Source organism: Poromitra crassiceps (assembly GCF_964638095.1).
Source record: "Poromitra crassiceps genome assembly, chromosome: 2".
NCBI lineage: Eukaryota > Metazoa > Chordata > Actinopteri > Beryciformes > Melamphaidae > Poromitra > Poromitra crassiceps.
The window spans coordinates 13,229,551-13,248,577 of record NC_139624.1 but is presented as its reverse complement, the minus strand read 5'-3'; the positions used below and the strand labels follow the sequence as shown (position 1 = coordinate 13,248,577).

Below are 19,027 nucleotides of genomic sequence, written 5' to 3'. Positions count from 1 at the left end.
GAAAGCCGAGGTGGAGAGCGAGGCCGGTTGTGTTCCCCCTGCTGTCCTGAACACGCCGTCCCCTGGGGAAGGGGGGCGGGAGGACGACCGAGTGCAGGAGGTGGAGGAAGACGAGGAGGACTGTCCAGATGTGGATCTGGAGGACGACAGAGCGACCATCAAGGATGTCGACGTGAGTGAGTGGAAACGCAGGCAGGCGGAGGACGCGGAGATCGGTCCGGTGCTTGCGTGGGTGGCGGCCGGACGCCGGCCCCCTGTGAAGGAGACTCACATGTTTTCCGGTGCCACGAAAGGACTGTGGAACATGTTTTCCGACCTGCGGCTAGATGAAGACGGGCTGTTGGAGAGAACAGAGCACGGGGTAAAAGGGAGGCAGGCGGTTGTACCCGGTTACCTGCGAGAGTTGGCGCTTAAGGGGGCACACAAGGGCCCTGGTTCCAGTCATTTTGGGCCCGAAGAGACACTCACCCGCATCCGTGGACATTTCTACTGGGGCAAACAAAAGGAGGATGTGCGAAGATACTGCGATGCGTGTGAGGACTGTGGGGCACAGAGGGGGGACCGTGCTGACTTACACTGCAGTGCATGTGTTGACTGTAATGTGCTTCAGATGGGACAGAAGCTTTAAAAGGGGGGATGGAAATAGTGGTTGAAGTGGGATAATGTGAGTAAGAAAAAAGGTTTAAATGAAGGTAATGGAAAAAGAATGATGTAAATGTTGGGGTTGTTGTCGAACTGAAATTATATTGTGTTGAATTTAAATGAATGTGTGAAAAAGAAGGAAATAATGAAAACTAGACATTATGGAGTGCCTAATGGGAAACTAGACATTATGGGGGTACCTAATGGAAAACTAGACATTACGGAGTACCTAATGAAAAACTGGACATTATGACGGGGTGCTGAAAAGAAAAGACTGTTTGTTGGGGAATTAGAATTTGATGTGGTGATGGGAAAAATGTTGTGTTGGTGTGTTTTGGTACAGGGGGATATGTGTGGGTTGTGGGTGTTAACGTGGGCGTTAACCTTATTGTTGGGTGAGGAGTATGTAACGTGTTCAGGTAATCCAAGTATTACCTGTAATGTGATGTGCAACCTAAGTGTCTGGATCGCAGCTAGGAACTGATGTGTGTGGGTGTGTTCCTAGGGGGAAGGGGATATATGTGACCAGCGGCCGGGGCGGAAGCCAGTGAGTGCCATGCGGGCGAGCAGACCGGTTGTTATGTGTAGAGACAGCGGTGTGAAGCTAGCTGCTAGGAGCTAACGAAGCCTGTGAATAAAGACCCTGTACCAACTACAACTCTCCGTTCTTTGGCGTATCAGCGATACGCTACAATATTTACAATAGATTAAAGTAGTAATCTATGAGACCCAATAGAATTAACATAGTAACACTAAGAGGAACATCTAGTTTTATTGACAATAGACTATATATATATTTATATATATATATTTATATTTCTTGAAATTCTTTCAACACAAAGACCGGAAGGCTAAATTTGGACACATGTAAATTAAACATAAAAAGTTAAATGGCTTTAAGGTAGATTCCACTTCTTTATTGAATGGGAAAGCTTATTTAATTATTTAATGGTAAACTGTTGTTCCATCAGGCATAAGCAAGTAGAGGTGATGCACATTAAGCAAAATGGAAGGTTTTGGTCTTGAAGGTTTTGGTCTACTCGCTTCCCTCCCCCCCCCCCCACCCCCACTGGGCAGTAAACACGACGATCTGGGTTGAATCTATACTTTTGACAACTGATTGGTCAGAGAGATTCGGGTTGAAAGGACATCACACACATCTTTGCTGCACAGACTTCTAAATGAATGTACTGCACTTTCAAGTAAATATGTCACTCTGCCTCTCTCTGATGGTCCTGATAACAGCCAGCCACTCTGCATCTTTTAATGTTTTGAAATTACATAAAGCCTTCACGTGATGAAAATGAGTTTATCAAGTATTTTGAGATTTTGACTTATTTGGTTACTTTAATCTAGTACATCTTGGCAAATAATTTTCATGAAACACAGGGGAAAGTATTTATTTTTATGGTCTTGTTGGAATGTCACTGTACAAAATACGTTGTGGAATGTTATGCCATTTGTTCTCACATTTTAATTTTAGACGCATAACAGATTAAAATACTCTATACTATCTCAGTCATTCGAAAAGTTATATATAGGGGAGAGTTGATATGCATATTGGACAAAGTCAAATTCCACTGTGTTATGATTACTCACTGTATTAAAATGAACCTTTAATCTGGACACTTGGGCCTTGAACTGTAGCCTAGCCCTAGCCTATTCATAGCATTCCATGTCACATGCATTTCCTACCAATATGGTGCTTCACAATACACAGCTCATTGGCTGCTTTTGTCATTTGAGTGTAATCACCTGCCAATGGATTATAATCACCTGTTATTTATGGAGGGTGGATCGTGCCTAAATCAAATACAATACACACAACTAAATACAATACACACATTGAAATACAATACACATATTGGAAATACAATACATATATTGAAAATACAATACACATCTGAAGAATACAATACATGTGTAACAATAAATACAATACCAAAATGCTTAAATACAATACACATATTGAAAATACAATACACATCTCGAAAATCCAACAACTGTATTGTATTTTCGAGATGTGTATTGTATTTTCAATATGTGTATTGCCTTTTCAATATGTGTATTGTATTTCAATGTGTGTATTGTATTGAATTTTGGCATGGGTGATTCGTGCCATAATCAAATACAATACACACATTGAAATACAATACACATATCGAAATACAATACACATATCGAAAATACAATACAGTTGTTGGATTTTCGAGATGTGTATTGTATTTTCAATATGTGTATTGTATTTAAGCATTTCGGTATTGTATTTATTGTTACACATGTATTGTATTCTTCAGATGTATATTGTATTTTCAATATATGTATTGTATTTTCAATATATGTATTGTATTTCCAATATGTGTATTGTATTTTCAATATATGTATTGTATTTCCAATATGTGTATTGCATTTCCAATATGTGTATTGCATTTTCAATGTCAGTCAGGAACAGGGCCGGCGCCAGGATGAAATGACTGAGGGGGCTGATTTTTTTTTCTTTTCGATTTTTTTTTATATATGATATTTTTATATCGTAAAACATAGGTTATATACCCGCTATGCCTATTTCTGGACTTTTTAACCATAATAACCTCTGAAAAGCGCAATAACAACACAAGAAAGACTACTATTCAAAATCAAATAAAACATTTATTTCACAGCAGCAGATTAAGTGAGGGGGCCGAAAATTGAACTGAGGGGGCTAAGCCCCCTTAGGCCCCCTCGTGGCGCCGGGCCTGGTCAGGAATGTTTCCCGTTTTTTTTTAGTTGTGACGTAATCACTCCGTTCCCGCTCCACTCAGCTGGCTCGAGTGCACCACCCAGACACTTCTTTCTGCGACCATGTATCGAGAGACATTTTCTAAAGAGTATAAATTAAGCTTAAGTTGGCTACCTTGGCTACCTTGCTGGCAAAATGTCGACGAAGACGTGGGCCGATCTGCTGCGGGAGGCAGCTAATGCCATGGATCTAATTCCTCCCCCCAGTACCCCTCCTCCAGCAGCTCATCCTGTGCCCCCAATGTCTGTAACGTTACCCTCACATGGATCAACTTCCATGGAATCAAGAGTTCGTGGTGCTGTGCAAGGTAACGTTAACGTCAAAACCACTGGAAAATATCTAGTTAGCTAGCTCAGATCGCTAGCTAGCATCGCGCTGCTCGCTGCTGCCAAGACGCCAGCATGCATTGAGAATGAATGGCAGCCGGCCGGCTGCTCTCGCTGTTCGTGACGGTCCCTTTGTGAATCCACAGTAAACGCTAGCTGTTGGAATGAAAGGATAGTGCTAGCTAGCTAACAACATTAGCTAGCTAGGCTATGAGAAACCCAAAATACAGATTTGAGCTTGGTTACCGACTGTGCACTTTATTAATGTCCTCTACTGCTCCTGGGTCAAGATGCCGACTTCAGCCACCTGCACCGAACTCCTGAAAGTCCCTGGCCACTACACATCCTTCAAGGATTTTTCTGATGATCTTACAGCTGCTGTGAACACCTGTGACACAGGGTTCGGAATCTTATAGCTGTATGCCTGTTGCCTCTTTTTGGTGTTTATTTTATTTTATTTTTTAACAAAAGAATGTGCACACTTGAACAGTATACGCAAGAGTTTTATTTATTTATTAGAACTTGTTTTTCAAAATGGATTGTTGGGGGGGGGGGGGTTAATTTTGTCTCTTAACTGTTATGAATCGATTCAGCAATGTTATAACAATCTAGTCAAGACATCCACTGTGCGCAAATACAAGCGCACCCCATAATCATTCTCTGTGTTGTCAGGATGAGGAAGCATGGTCTAGCTCTGCCTGAGTAAGTTGGCGTGACAGTTGAATCTCATGCACTTGAATAACAGAAGCATGTCCCGGGTCACTGGATCCAATCCAGTCGATGCCGTAGTTCTCATCCACCTGAATATCAGGTTAAACAGAAAGAATAGGGTTATTGGTTTTGAGAGGTATCTATATGACAGGGGAGGAGGTGAGGAGAGGGGAGGAGAAAGATCTGATGGTGTATCTCGATTCATTCATGTTACGGTTATATGACAGGTTCATGACAGTGTCATGTTAGTCTTATAGTGTCTGGGTGGTGCACTCGAGCCAGCTGAGTGGAGCGGGAACGGAGTGATTACGTCACAACTAAAAAAAACGGGAAACATTCCTGACCAGGCCCGGCGCCACGAGGGGGCCTAAAGCTTCTGGCATACTCTTCGCGCACGCGCTGGAGGCGGGGCTCAGAGGAGGGCACGCGCACTCTGCGCGGGCCAAAACAGAACATACTCAGTGCGCAGCTCCAGGCTCCAGGCAGTCTGAATGAAATTGAATGTAACGTTCCCAATCCTATGTATTAAATTATAAAAAACGACCCCTCCACATTTGGGAAGGCTAAGCCACACAACTAGTTCGTTATAATCGAACAGCATGCTTTGAAGGCGACTTTACGACGGTGAGGACTCAATCACAGCAGATATCCGCTGATAGCCTACCACGGAGATCTCACAGGCACAGGCAGCAAAACCGACGCGCTGATAGAAAAATCTCCATGGACGCGCCGCGCTGCGCTCAGGCCTCGCCCCCCGACACGCCCCGTGCGATGTCGTCATAATCGCCGTGCGCCCTATGCGCTTGGCTGGGCGCGAAGAGTATGCCAGAAGCTTAAGGGGGCTTAAGGCCTAAACATGGTCGTCCGTCAGAGCCTCGCCCCGCCCTCCCCGTGTGACGGCGGGTGGAGCGCCGTCCTACGGGGAGGGGCCGCCGTCGGCTGACGGGGGCTGCTCGAAAATGTGACTTCACCGCGACGATACGTGCGTGACGACAGCTGCAGGAGAGTTGTGATTGGCCGTTGCCTTGGCTCTTCGTCGTAAAGTCGCCTTTCAAAGCATGATGTTAGATTATAACGAACTAGTTGTGTGGCTTAGCCTTCCCAAATGTTGAGGGTCGTTTTTTAGAATTTAATACATAGAATTGGGAACGTTACATTCAATTTCATTCAGACTGCCTGGCACACAATCTCCGCCATTTTCATACGGAGCTTCCACAGGAGGAGGGGGGTGGGAGGAGGGAGGGTGTAGTGGCGTCCGAGCATGTAGGGCTCGCTGGCGCCGGCAGACGGCGAGACGGCTCCAATTCGAGGCGGACGGACGACCATGTTTAGGCCTTTAGCCCCCTCAGTTCAATTTTCGGCCCCCTCACTTAATCTGCTGCTGTGAAATAAATGTTTTATTTGATTTTGAATAGTAGTCTTTCTTGTGTTGTTATTGCGCTTTTCAGAGGTTATTATGGTTAAAAAGTCCAGAAATAGGCATAGCGGGTATATAACCTATGTTTTACGATATAAAAATATCATATATAAAAAAAAATCGGAAAAAAAAAAAATCAGCCCCCTCAGTCATTTCATCCTGGCGCCGGCCCTGTTCCTGACTGACATTGAAAATGCAATACACATATTGGAAATGCAATACACATATTGGAAATACAATACATATATTGAAAATACAATACACATATTGGAAATACAATACATATATTGAAAATACAATACACATATTGAAAATACAATACACATATTGAAAATACAATACACATCTCGAAAATCCAACAACTGTATTGTATTTTCAATATGTGTATTGTATTTCGATATGTGTATTGTATTTCAATGTGTGTATTGTATTTGATTATGGCACGAATCACCCATGCCAAAATTCAATACAATACACACATTGAAATACAATACACATATTGAAAAGGCAATACACATATTGAAAATACAATACACATCTCGAAAATACAATACAGTTGTTGGATTTTCGAGATGTGTATTGTATTTTCAATATGTGTATTGTATTTAAGCATTTTGGTATTGTATTTATTGTTACACATGTATTGTATTCTTCAGATGTGTATTGTATTTTCAATATATGTATTGTATTTCCAATATGTGTATTGTATTTCAATGTGTGTATTGTATTTAGTTGTGTGTATTGTATTTGATTTAGGCACGATCCACCCTCCATAGTTATTGACCTACAAAGGACAACTGTTATACTGAATTTTGGTGAATTATCTGTCTTAACCTCTGACAAAAACAAGAATTGAAAATAAAAATGGAAAAGATACATTGTCTTTTTAAATAAATAAATTGTAATAGGAGAGCACTCAAACTACTGCACCGTCAAACTGTTTACTTATTTGGATAGAAAATAATGTTTTGATGGAACTGGGGGTTTTAACTGTTTCTTCCTAACTGCAGCTGACGTCATCACTCATACACATGACTTGTGTATCTAAATTTTGCAAATAACTTCACAAGACCAAAACCTTCCATTTTGCTTAATGTGTATCACCTCTACTTGCTATTCTTTGGATGTCTTCCAAGAGGCCATAACCAAGGCTATTGGAGAAGTCAAATGTTTTCTGCACACACCCTACATTGTTTGGATATCTTATGCCTGATGGAACAACAGTTTACCATTAAATAAGCTTTCCCATTCAATAAAGAAGTATCCTAGGAATCTACCTTAAAGCCATTTAACTTTTTATGTTTAATTTACATGTGTCCAAATTTAGCCTTCCGGTCTTTGTGTTGAAAGAATTTCAAGAAATATAAATATATATATATAAATATATATATAGTCTATTGTCAATTAAACTAGATGTTCCTCTTAGTGTTACTATGTTAATTATATTGGGTCTCATAGATTACTACTTTAATCTATTTTAAATATAAACGTTTAGGGTTAGGGTTAGGGTTAGCGTTTTTGTGTGAGACGTGAGGAGTGATGCCTGACAGCTAGTTTGAGTGATGTCTGACAACTAGTCTGCAGGACGATCGACAACGTTTTTGTGTGAGGCGTGATGCCTGACAGCTAGTTTGAGTGATGTCTGACAACTAGTCTGCAGGAGGATCGACAACGTTTTTGTGTGAGACGTGAGGAGTGATGCCTGACAGCTAGTTTGAGTGATGTCTGACAGCTAGTCTGCAGGAGGATCGACAACGTTTTTAGTGAGGCAGGAGGAATGACAGCGTTTTCGTGTGAGGACTGAAGGTGTTTCAGAGCACACTCGACGGTTTACTATAGGAGACATGACAACTGACAACGCTTTAGACTGAGGAACGATAGCCTATACTCTGACTGACGAGGATGCCCTAAAATGGTTGCCGTACAGGCGGGACATGATGCGTCTCGAGGAGCGTTCAGTCCCGAGCCAAACGAGGAAAACATCCAAGACGCTTCACACTGTTTACATGAACTGAACTGATACACGTTTTCTAGGGAATCTGACTGTGTGTGTGTGTGTGTGTGTGTGTGTGTGTGTGTGTGTGTGTGTGTGTGTGTGTGTGTGTGTGTGTGTGTGTGTGCGTGCGTGCGTGCGTGCGTGCGTGTGCGTGCGTGCGTGCGTCTGTGCGTGTGTGTGTCAGCTGAGGAGACATTATTTAGCATGCAAAATGCATTATCATACAAAAAAAAATCAATTTGAGATGGACTGGTCAGTGGTCATTTTTATTTACAGCAGTGAACCTGTGTGTTTTGTTGTCTCTTAACTTGACAGATGTGTGTTTCTGATGCTGGTACTGATATCTCTGGAATGAAGATACTTTTTAAGACCTTTAAATTTCACAATTGTCATGGCAGAAATGGTCTTTTTATTAATGAAAATAAATTTGATTCAGAACCACAGCTTATCTAGGTTATTCTTGTAGCTTTTACAGTCATATTTATAAAATAATTTGGAATGGAATCGTCTCTGTTTAGTTATAAACACGGGGGGGGGGGTCGCAACACACACACAAAGGAGCTGGCGTTTAGACATGCTGGAAACAAGCCTGTTTTTATAACAGAGAGGGCGTGGCTTCCTTCACTGCTCACAACAATATTACTCGGCTGTCTCTAGATATATAGCAGTGGATTGCTGCCTTCTACTAGTGCTGAATATCACATTTAGTGCCTTTAAATGTGTTATCTTTGTTTATGAAATGGTCCCATATCTGTAAATAGATAGAAGGTGGATATAGGCGGCAGGGGATTCTCACTGGAGTTGGTTGGAAAACTACCTGTCACTGGTCCGTCCCACTTGAAGGTGAGGCCTGTCCCATTTGGAGATGCTCCAGGTTGCAGCTGTATACAGCACATGGCAAAATGAAGAGCATCAGGTTTCATAACATGCGCACACCTGTTCAGGTATGCATCTGGGTGTGGCTCGTGAAGCAGTCAGACATTTTGAGGCAGAGCAGAGCAGGTACACAGACGGAGGCAGGGTGAGTATTATTACAACATTGTTATTATTTGAATGTAACAGTCTCTGAGTCTGTTTTCTACTGAACTATGTGTGTACTGCATTCACATGGTACAAACTCAGCCCGGTTCTTACAAATGAAATGAGATCATTATCTTTTAATTCTGAGATGATGATCTGATCGAAGAAGGCCTAAATGACGCAGTTTTATTTCTGAGTTGGTTTGACACACTGCACGGCCATCTTTCTGTCAGATATTATAAAGACAACAGTGTGTGTAGATTGCAATTGAATCTGGTCCAAACCTGACCAGATGTTCTGTCTGCAACTTGTTTCTGACTTGACTTTACTGAGCTGTCTGAGTTAAACAGGGTTCCCACAGGTCCTTGAAATCCTTGAGAGTTTGTAATGAATAAGTTGTAAGAATCAATGCCTTGAAAGTTTTAGAAAATCTTAACTTAACGTTTTTAACTTAACATTGTAATTAGGTTGAACACGGCACAGTTGAGAAGTGTTGACACATTCAAGCCTCTCTCTTTTTAATAGTTGTATGTGAGCTTCTGTAAAGCTGCTAGTTCTCATTCTTAGTGTTGTAACAGTAATTCATCTTGATCCGTGTCTCAAACTGGCATGTTGGATCCTTGAATTTGACGTTGAAGAATAAGGTGTGGGGACCATGGTTAAAGCGCCTGACAGCCTGGCTAATGCCTAACATATTACAATTGATTCATACAGCAGCTCTCACAGAGTAGAGTCACAACATGCTTCACAAGCGTCAAATATTTATAATAAGCCCATCAAAGAGTAAGAAACAACAACACATCAAAACAAAGGACATCAACACAGAGTTCACATACACAAGAGGCTAGAGACAACACCAGTGTGAACAGATGAGTCTTTTTAAAAGTGTCAACAGAGAGCACAGATCTTCAGTCCAGTGAAGAGCGTTCCACAGTTTCAATGCGTTCTCACTCCGAGCGTGCAGCATATTGACGCTTTGTCACGTCCCTTGTGCGTTGCTTGTTACTAACACGGTACCTTTAAGCGACCCATGAAACAACTTGGGCTTTCCAACTAAACTCCAATGTAAACCCATGGAAGTCATCTTTGATGCTCATGGCAACTGCTCCCCCGTCCCAACGGGGTCCACCTGCCCGCAATGCCGACGTTAGGTTTAGGCGTGGGGGGTGGGAGAGGTTAGGTTTAGGGTCTGGGGGAGGTTAGGTTTAGGCGTGGGGGGTGGGAGAGGTTAGGGTTAGGGTTAGGGTCTGGGGGAGGTAGGTTTAGGCGTGGGGGGTGGGAGAGGTTAGGTTTAGGCAGTGGCGGCTCCAGAGGGGGGCTAGGGGGGGCTTGAGCCCCCCCTGAAATTAGCCAAGCCCCCCCAAAAAATTTATTTGGAGAAACAAAAACAAAAACTTAATTTATAACAACTAAACTAGGCTAATACACTCAGACCACAAGGCCACTGAGCTGGTTTTGATAAAAGTATCAAATCGCCTGTTGTCCATCTCAGTCACTATACAGTCTTGTCACTGGTGTGATTGTTATATAGTGCAATCTATGAATGGTTCTATTTATTTTTACTCTGGCACAGACTATTGATGAATGGATGTGCCTGTGTATGTGGCACTGTTTATTTACATATAGCCTATATGCAGTGATTAGCCTAATTTGTCTCTAAAATATAGCATATTTTAAATATTTTGTGTAACTTGTGAATATAAACTCTTGATTTACCATCTAAATGTGTGTGCTGCATATAGCCTTGTGTAACTGGACTCATCAGTCTCAACATACAGTGTGACATAGGGCTAAATACACAGTCAGTCTTCAGCTCATTGAAGCACTTACATGCATAATGTTGGGTTGGGGATTTGGCTCTCAATGGAAAAGCAGTGGGCCCTCCTTGTCTAATAGTAGAGCCTAATTCACACCCTATCATATTATTATTATTTCTTATATTAGTGGTTCTCAACCTTTTTACACAAGTACCTGAGAAATTACCACCATATGAATGTATGAGAGGGAGGGGCCCCCGCGTACCACCAGTGGTACCTGTACCACAGGTTGAGAAGAGAACTACTGTCTATTTATGTAGAAAAAGTTAGCCCCCGCTGTAAATATTTAAGCCCCCCCCTTAGCCCCCCCAGCCACAATTGGCTAGAGCCGCCACTGGGTTTAGGGTTAGGGTTAGGTTTAGGGTTAGGGTCTGGGGGAGGTTAGGTTTACGCGTGGGGGCTGGGAGAGGTTAGCTCCAGCCGGGCCACCCAAGTAATTTCATGTGTTGCTCAAGGGTACCGTGTTACAGTAGTAACAAGCAACACACAAGGGACGTGACAGAGTTTGAGTCCGTTACTCAAAAAAGTAATGTATTACACATAACACATTACACATTACTTTAAAAAAAAGTAATGCCTTACTTTACTTGATTACTCCCTGGAGAAAGTAATTTGTTACACTACTCGTTACATTACTTTTGCGTTACTCCGTACCATCGCCTGAGATGCATTGTCACGTAATTTGCCAGTTAACAATACAACATTAAACCTTACATATGCCCATATATTAGCACAAATCTCTATCGTAATAAGGTAGGTTGCAAAACTTTGCTCAGTATGTTTCTGAAAAATGGCGATTCTACTGCTGAAACTGACAACATTTCCTCTACCATGTACGAGGCAACAAGTTATCTGGTGAAAAGCAAGCTTTTGCTTTTGGGTCGAGGCGTGCGACTCAGCTTGGCTCTGCGGGTCTCTCCCAACCAGCTTTGTAGCATGTTGCCTCTGCAGATGCTTTGAGAGGTTTGATGGCATGTTGGCAGCGGTAGCTAGCTGCTTCTGTCTAGGGCAAAGTTTCCACTGTCACATTCTTGTAAGCTTCCGCGCAACAAATTTGAAGTAATGTGCGTATCTCCACCCCTCAAAAGTTGTTGTAGAAGATGGCGAGGCGGGTGCTACTGCTTCTTGTTTTTTGGCAGATTGCAATCCAATTATTAAGGAGCATACCGCCACTGAGCCCACTTCACTATAACACGTTGTATTTGTGAGGGGTGTTTATAGACCACATCGCTGTATGAGTGTTTCTCTTATGGTTTACATTTAATTTCATTTTATTTAGTCCAATATTCAAATATTCCAAAATTGCATGTTGTGTTCAAAATAAATCCCAGCATGCCCTGGGGTAGTGTGTTTTGTTTGTAGATTTTTTTGTCAATGTTTGTCAATTGTTTGTCAATGTGTTTTGGAGGTTAAAATGTCCTCTTTTTCTATGCATGTTGGTTATCTGCAAAGTTATGTGTTGACTAATAGTGCTGTTCTGCATGCTAATACAAAGTTGAAATATTGGCACCATGGGTGATTCTGGTGTGCAGTTAAGTGACCCCGTCTGATGGGGCACAGGATCTGCTATTAAAACGTAGATCTTTTCTCTCTATACTTATCTTGCTAGTACGCAAGTAATGAGTGAAGTGTTTGATTAGTAACTGTAATGTGATTACTGCACTTAGGAACAGTAGTGCCTCGTTACTGACAAAAGTAATTTGATTACAGTAACGCGTTACTTTGTACTTTGTACTTTGTAATGCGTTACAAAGTAACGCGTTACCACCAACACTGGTGACAAAGCGTCAATATGCTGCGCGCTCGGAGTGAGAATGGGTTGACAGTTTAGGAGTCACTTTAGTGAGTCCACTGCATGGAGAGACTTACAGCATATTGCATGCCTCGCGCAAACAGCGATTGCGAGATGGGAATCGGATTGGTCTGATTGATATAACGCCCTGGCATTGCCTGGCCACACCTGTGAATAATTCTAGTACTTAAGACTGCCCAAATCCCGCTGGCATTTTGGGGGGGCGCAGATGATTTGGCACGGCTCTAATTTGCGCCTGCAGCACGTGCCGTGAACGTTTTCGCATCCCCGCCGAGAATTGCATCCCCACCATATGTCAGGGCTGTTTTCACTTAGAAAACTTAAACAGTTACATTTCTGTATAAATCATTACAATGTGCTCCCGTGAGGTGGGGATGTGTTTAGCTGCTGCCGGGCGGGGGTGCAAAACTCGGCATAACACCTGGACATATGTGCAAGGTGGACCACTAGTGTTGTGACGTTCGCGAACGACCCAAATCTATTGAACGGCTCTTTGCTATGAACGAAGGGAACCGAGTCCTACTTGAGAGCCGTTCGTTTTAATGTTGTGCCCAAATTTCACTGCCTGCCGCTCCCCAGCACACACACAGGTTAGACCTCCCTCCCTCCCTCTGCTAGTCCGCTGAGCAGGGAGCATGGGGCAGGGAGGATAGGTCGGGTGCACTCGTTTGGCGCATGCTGTAGCTGGCCTGGGTGGGCGGACTCCGCTTAATATCAAAACCGGAGTGCATCTGCAGACTTTCTGGGTATAAGTGTTGCATGAATTGCATCAAGGACAGCCAACTTTCAGCTTACTCAGTAAATTCACTGACTAAATAAGCAGATGATATGGTGTCACCTTGTGTAATGTTTACAATGCAGTTTATTGACATTAGGTCTGGAAATACTGTATGAGTAATTTAATGCTGCTGCAGTCCACTGATGCAAAATGAAATAGTGGTGGGTCTAATCAAATCTGATCCAAATAATACCATATCATTATATTAGTGATTTCTCAGAGAAACAGTAGTGCGCGCCCCATTAAAAAAAAAGGGAACGAGGAGCCACTATTGAACGGCTCTCAGAAAGGAACGGAGCCATAAGATCCGGCTCCCTTCAAAGAGCCGTAATTCCCATCACTATGGACCACTATCTTCCCTGCCTTAAGGCACGTGCTAGGGGATATCGCCTGTACCAAGAGTACAGTCTCTGTACCACAGTCTCAAGGCTCTAAAACATACCTGGGCATTATAGGGCCCGGGGGCCAGAACCGGCCCTCGTGATGGTTCTGCCTGGCCCGGGAGGTCTAAGACAAACCACAGCATTTTACTTATGAAGCAAAAAAAAATCGAATGAGATTAACTAAATTAGCTGTTACAATAAAATGCTGGAGAATAGTGCACAGTATGTTTTCTATCATTTAATCTAGTGATAAAATTAGAGGTTGCGGCATGTCAATTTTTTGTTGGCCCCCAGCAATAATGTGTTTCTCATGTGGCCCCCCAGGAAAAATAATTGCCCACCCCTGCTCTAAAACAACAAGAACAAACTAGCGATTCTGGTAGGGCTGCACCTGCACGACATGCAAAAAAAGGAAAAATTATCATATTGCAATTATACTGACAGATATTGTGATATATGATTTTAGTTGGGATGGGAATTGTTGGATTTAATTTTCACGCACAAAGAATCGCTCAGACAAACGGTCTGTGAGATAAACCACTTTTCTGTTGCCAGTAGCGGGCGCTATACCAAATTGCACGAAATTCGGCCCTGAACTCCGGCATGTCCCCCTAAAACCCATCACCCGAGGTTGAAGTCGATCCACCGAGTGGGTCTCGAGATGATAGATAGATAGATAGATAGATAGATGGATAGAATGTATTATATATTAAAAGCAGGCCAAATTGGTCCCCCCTCACTGTGACTGTCCCTTCCCTTGACATACAATGGGTTTTATTTTGTAAATTGACAGTTTTTTTTCCTGCCCAGCTCAGCCTGCTCTGTGTTGCTTGACACAAGGCAAGTCAAGTCAAGTCAAGTTTATTTGTATAGCACATTTCATACACACAGGCAATTCAAAGTGCTTCACATACAATGGTTGACAAGAAAATAAAAGAATAAAAGAAGAGAATAAAATGGACATTTAAAACCATCACAACAGAACTTTAAGAAAGACCATAAAAAGTGCATTAAGCAACAGGCGCAGCAGTTACAAAAAGAGCTAAAAACCTATAGAGGACTCATTGGGTTTGCATAATAGAATAAATCAATGTTTCTATATTGAATCCCCCCGACATCATGACTATATAAGAAACATGATTACACACACATGATTGGAAATGTCCATACCTTTATAATAGTTGGACTCAAACCTTTATAGGCCACACATATCTCCTAAAAAACAGCTGTCAGCAGGGCCGATTTCAGCCATGGGCAGAGGTGGGCATTGCCCACCCAGACATGAGTCTTGCCGACCCAATCAAAAGTTAGGAAAATATGTTTATTTTCACCCCCAGCCAATGGAAAAATTGCAAGAAAATACCAGTAGTGATTCTAGCTTCTGATTGGGTGGGCACTGAGCTTCACCCCGCCTCCAGAGTCCTCTTGACTCATGTATTGAGAAACACAGAGCTCTGAGACAGACTCGACTGTCTGTCTCCGCTGCCCAGACTCAACTGTGGATTATGTGTCTGTCAGCAGACCCCTACCCAAAGACACGCCCCCAGCAGTAGAGAACCAATATTCGATTATTATATATATATATATATATATATATATATATATATATATATATATATATATATATATATATATATATATATATATATATTAGGGCTGTCAATCGATTAAAATATTTAATCGCGATTAATCGCATGATTGTCCATAGTTAATCATGATTAATCACAAATGAATCGCACAATTTTGTATCTGTTCTAAATATACCTTAAACCGAGGTACCTTAAACATGGGAGCTTTGTGCAAAGATGCACTGTTGTATTAATATGGGTATAGCTATTATCATTAGTATGGGTAAGTATTTGGCCATTGGTATATTGTTATTATTGCTACTAGTTACTGGGAATACACATCTCTCAGGATGCTCTGTGTGAAATTAACCTGCTATCCAGGAGCAGCTGTGTGCCAGCTCTCTCCCCCTCTCGCTTTCTCTCTCAGTCTCTCTCTCCCGCTCTCCGTTGGTCTCTCTCTGACTCTGGTGTGGTCGCCCTCCCGTCTTTCTCACTGTCTGCCTGTCTCTCTAGTCTCTCCCTCTCTCCGCCCCCCGCTCTCCGTCTGTGTGTGTGTGTGTGTGTGTGTGTGTGTGTGTGTGTGTGTGTGTGTGTGTGTGTGTGTGTGTCTGTGTCATGTGTGTGTGTGTCTCTCGAATCTATTGAACGGCTCTTTGCTATGAACGAATAGTCTAGGGAATCTGTGAGAAAAAATGACCCAACCTTAAACTAATTGCAACAGAAATTATTTGTGTTGTATTCAGCTCTTGAAACCTTCCAATTTAACATACTGAAAATCCCAGAAAATCCCAGTAGTGGAACATTGTCAAAATTGGCATTGTCTCCACAAAGGAGGTGATGTTTTCGGTGCCGTTTGTCTGACCGTTTGTCTGTTAGCAGGAGGATTACTGCAAAACTACTGGGCCGGTTTTCATGAAACTTGGTGGAAGGGTGTAGCATGGGCCAAGGAAGAACCTATTACATTTTGGGGCGGATCTGATCCGGGTCGGCTCAATGGAGGGGGCGGGGCTAGGGAAAAGGGTCCGTTGCTAGGGATAGGAAGGTCGTAGAGTCTGGATTTGGGGTGTATCGGGGGGGAGTGTATGTGGGAGGTGGGAGGGGGTGTGGTCAGGAAAGGGGCGGGGCTAGGGAAAAGCCCTACCAAACATACTGTAACATAACAAAACAAAACATCAATTATAGCTGCTGCGCAGCAAGGGGTCGTGGCCGGGCAAGTCTCAAGTCTTTTAGCTATAGTCCAAGTCGCGTCTCAAGTCTTTAGTCACAAGTCCAAGTCAAGTCTCAATTCTCTTATGGATGAGCTTTCTATGATCTGCTGCATGCAATCCAGTCTGCTTAGATTAGAACACTGCCGTTCATGACAGGGCTGGGGCAGAAGGCAGCAGGTTAAGTACATGGCAGTTGAACATAGAAGCGGAGAGAGTAGGAACAGTGGAGGCAGACAGAGATAGACAGAAAAAATGTTTATTTATACTTTGGCATGTATGACATTACCGATGACATGACAGCAACAACTATGACATCACCCACCCAGTCTGCTCAGCCAGGAAGGATGACATCATTGATGACATAATCACTGATGACATCACTGATGACATCACTGATGTTGTCATTGCTCAAGTGACATCACATCATTAGGTATAGCTGGTATAATATCTGCTCCTGGAGTTGTTTGAAACAGTCACTGAAGAACTAAATATATAAATGAAAATAAATGAACTGTCAGTCCTTCAAGTCAGTTTTGGTGGAGCACAAAGTCCTTCATCACTTGTGTTAGTGGTAGGGAGTGGACTTGGTTCAGGCGATGTGTGCCCAGCACTTGGCGGATCCGGATCCGACACACGTGGGCCAGACTGCGAGGACATCTCTTGGCCTCCAGAAAGACCCTGAGAGCCTCAGGATCCGCCCTCTCCTCCAGCTGTGCCTGCTCTGTGGTCACCAGGGCCGGGTCAGCACCGTGGTCCAGCAGCAGCTGGACGAAGGCCGTGTTGCACCTGTTACACAGCACCACATCCAGCAGGCGAGAAGCCACGTCACGGGTCAGAACGCCAGCAGCCTGGAGCAGCAGGTGGAAGCAGTCCAGGTTGTTGTCTTCAGCACTGATGTAGAGAGAGGTCAGGGTGTATATGCCGCGTATGCTTCTGTTAGGGTCGTCCCCGGCTTCCAGGAGTATCCGGACACAGTCCAGGTGACCGTGGTACATGTACACGGCACAGTGGAGAGGCGTCCAGTTAATCTCACCAGCTAGGTCTACCTGTGCTCCCTGTGTGGTCAGGTAGTGCACACAGGCAGCATGACCCCGTAAGGCTGCAAGCTGCAGAGGGGTCGACCAACACCCATAACACCCATAAAGATACGTCTCATTGATCTGCCTTCTGAAGCGGTCTTCCTGCAGCAGGCTCCTCAGTGTGTCCAGGTCTCCTGCCCTGACGGCATCATAGAGCTGCGTGTCACCATGTCCTGCTTGAACAGCCATTCCTTCAGATGTGTCACTTAGTGGAGCGGCTAAGTGCTATAATCTTTCAATTTGTGATACAAGCGTGAAAATTGGCATGAGCAGTCTCCATGGGTCACTTGACAAGAAAATTGCCCGAGCCAATTGAAATTTCAAGATGGCGGGCATTTTTCAAGATGGCCGACACCTTATTGGAGCAGTTAAGTGATATAATGGTTTATTTGGTGATACAAGCATGAAAATTGGCATGAGCAGTCTCTGTGGGTCACTTGACAAGAAGCCACCCACAGCCACTTGAAATTTCAAGATGGCGGCTATTTTTCAAGAGGGCCACCACCTTAGTGGAGCAGTTAGGCCTAAGTAATCATTTAGTTGGTGATACAAGCATGAAAATTGCCATGAGCCATCTCAAAGGGTAATTTTACAAGAAACCGCCCACAGCCACTTGAAATTTCAAGATGGCGGCCATTTTTCAAGATTGCCACCATCTAAATGGAGCAGTTAAGCAATATGATTGTTTAGTTAGTGACACAAGCATGCAAATTGGTATGAACAGTCTCTAAGGGTTGCTTGACAAGAAAACACTCTCAGCCACTTGAAATTTCAATTTTCAAGATGGCCGCCCCCTGGATCCTCAAAAGATCAATTATCTCATAGAAATGTATTGGGATTTTTTCAAGGACGATTTGGTGTAATTTTATTTTATATGATTTAGATTATGCTAAATACAATTTTTAACGCATCAAAATACAGTTGTGTTGATTATAGATAGATAGATAGATTAGACAAGAGTGAATATCTGCACTACCAGGGCACACTCGTGATATATCACTGCTGTTAAACTGAGAATGGGCTTCAATGTCAGCTAATTGAAAGTTAGTATCCCAAATGCTGTCTAATTTACCCCAAAACAGTTAGATAGCCGCACCTGAATTGACAGGTTGTGCCAGCGCGGGAGAGCCGAGCCAAGGTTAATGGGGTTTTAGTTAACCGCATGGTGTACAGATCGCACGGGATATAAATGACATTGGATGAACGATCAGACTAAGTGTAGGGCTAAGGCATGAACTTAGTTGTATCCCATACATCAAAGTGCTTAAAGGTGGTAAAAGGATAAACCCTCGGCCTCTATGCAATTGCTGCAGACATGGCAGAAGCCATCATATCAGTTGAGAAAACCAACTGGGACAGATGTTTCATTTGTCAGCAGGAAACCAAGGAAAAGCTCATTCAGCCGAGTTTTGTCAATATAGAGCACGATCAAACTGGTTATGGTACCATTGCAAGAAATGTTCCATTATTTCACAAGATCAATGCTCTGC

At 43.0% G+C, this 19,027-nt stretch overlaps 1 protein-coding gene across 1 annotated transcript in view; it reads left to right on the top strand.

Moving 5' to 3' along the window:
• Nucleotides 1-4,037: 4,037 nt before the first annotated feature.
• LOC310798399 (NACHT, LRR and PYD domains-containing protein 12-like) overlaps nt 4,038-19,027 on the top strand; it is a gene marked incomplete at both ends in the record, with an annotated part of 101,429 nt that continues 86,439 nt past the window's right edge. The window contains 2 exons of the mRNA XM_083660953.1: nt 4,038-4,147; nt 4,420-4,449. Of these exons, the coding sequence (XP_083517079.1) occupies nt 4,038-4,147; nt 4,420-4,449 (140 nt within the window). The remainder of the gene's footprint in view (nt 4,148-4,419; nt 4,450-19,027) is intronic.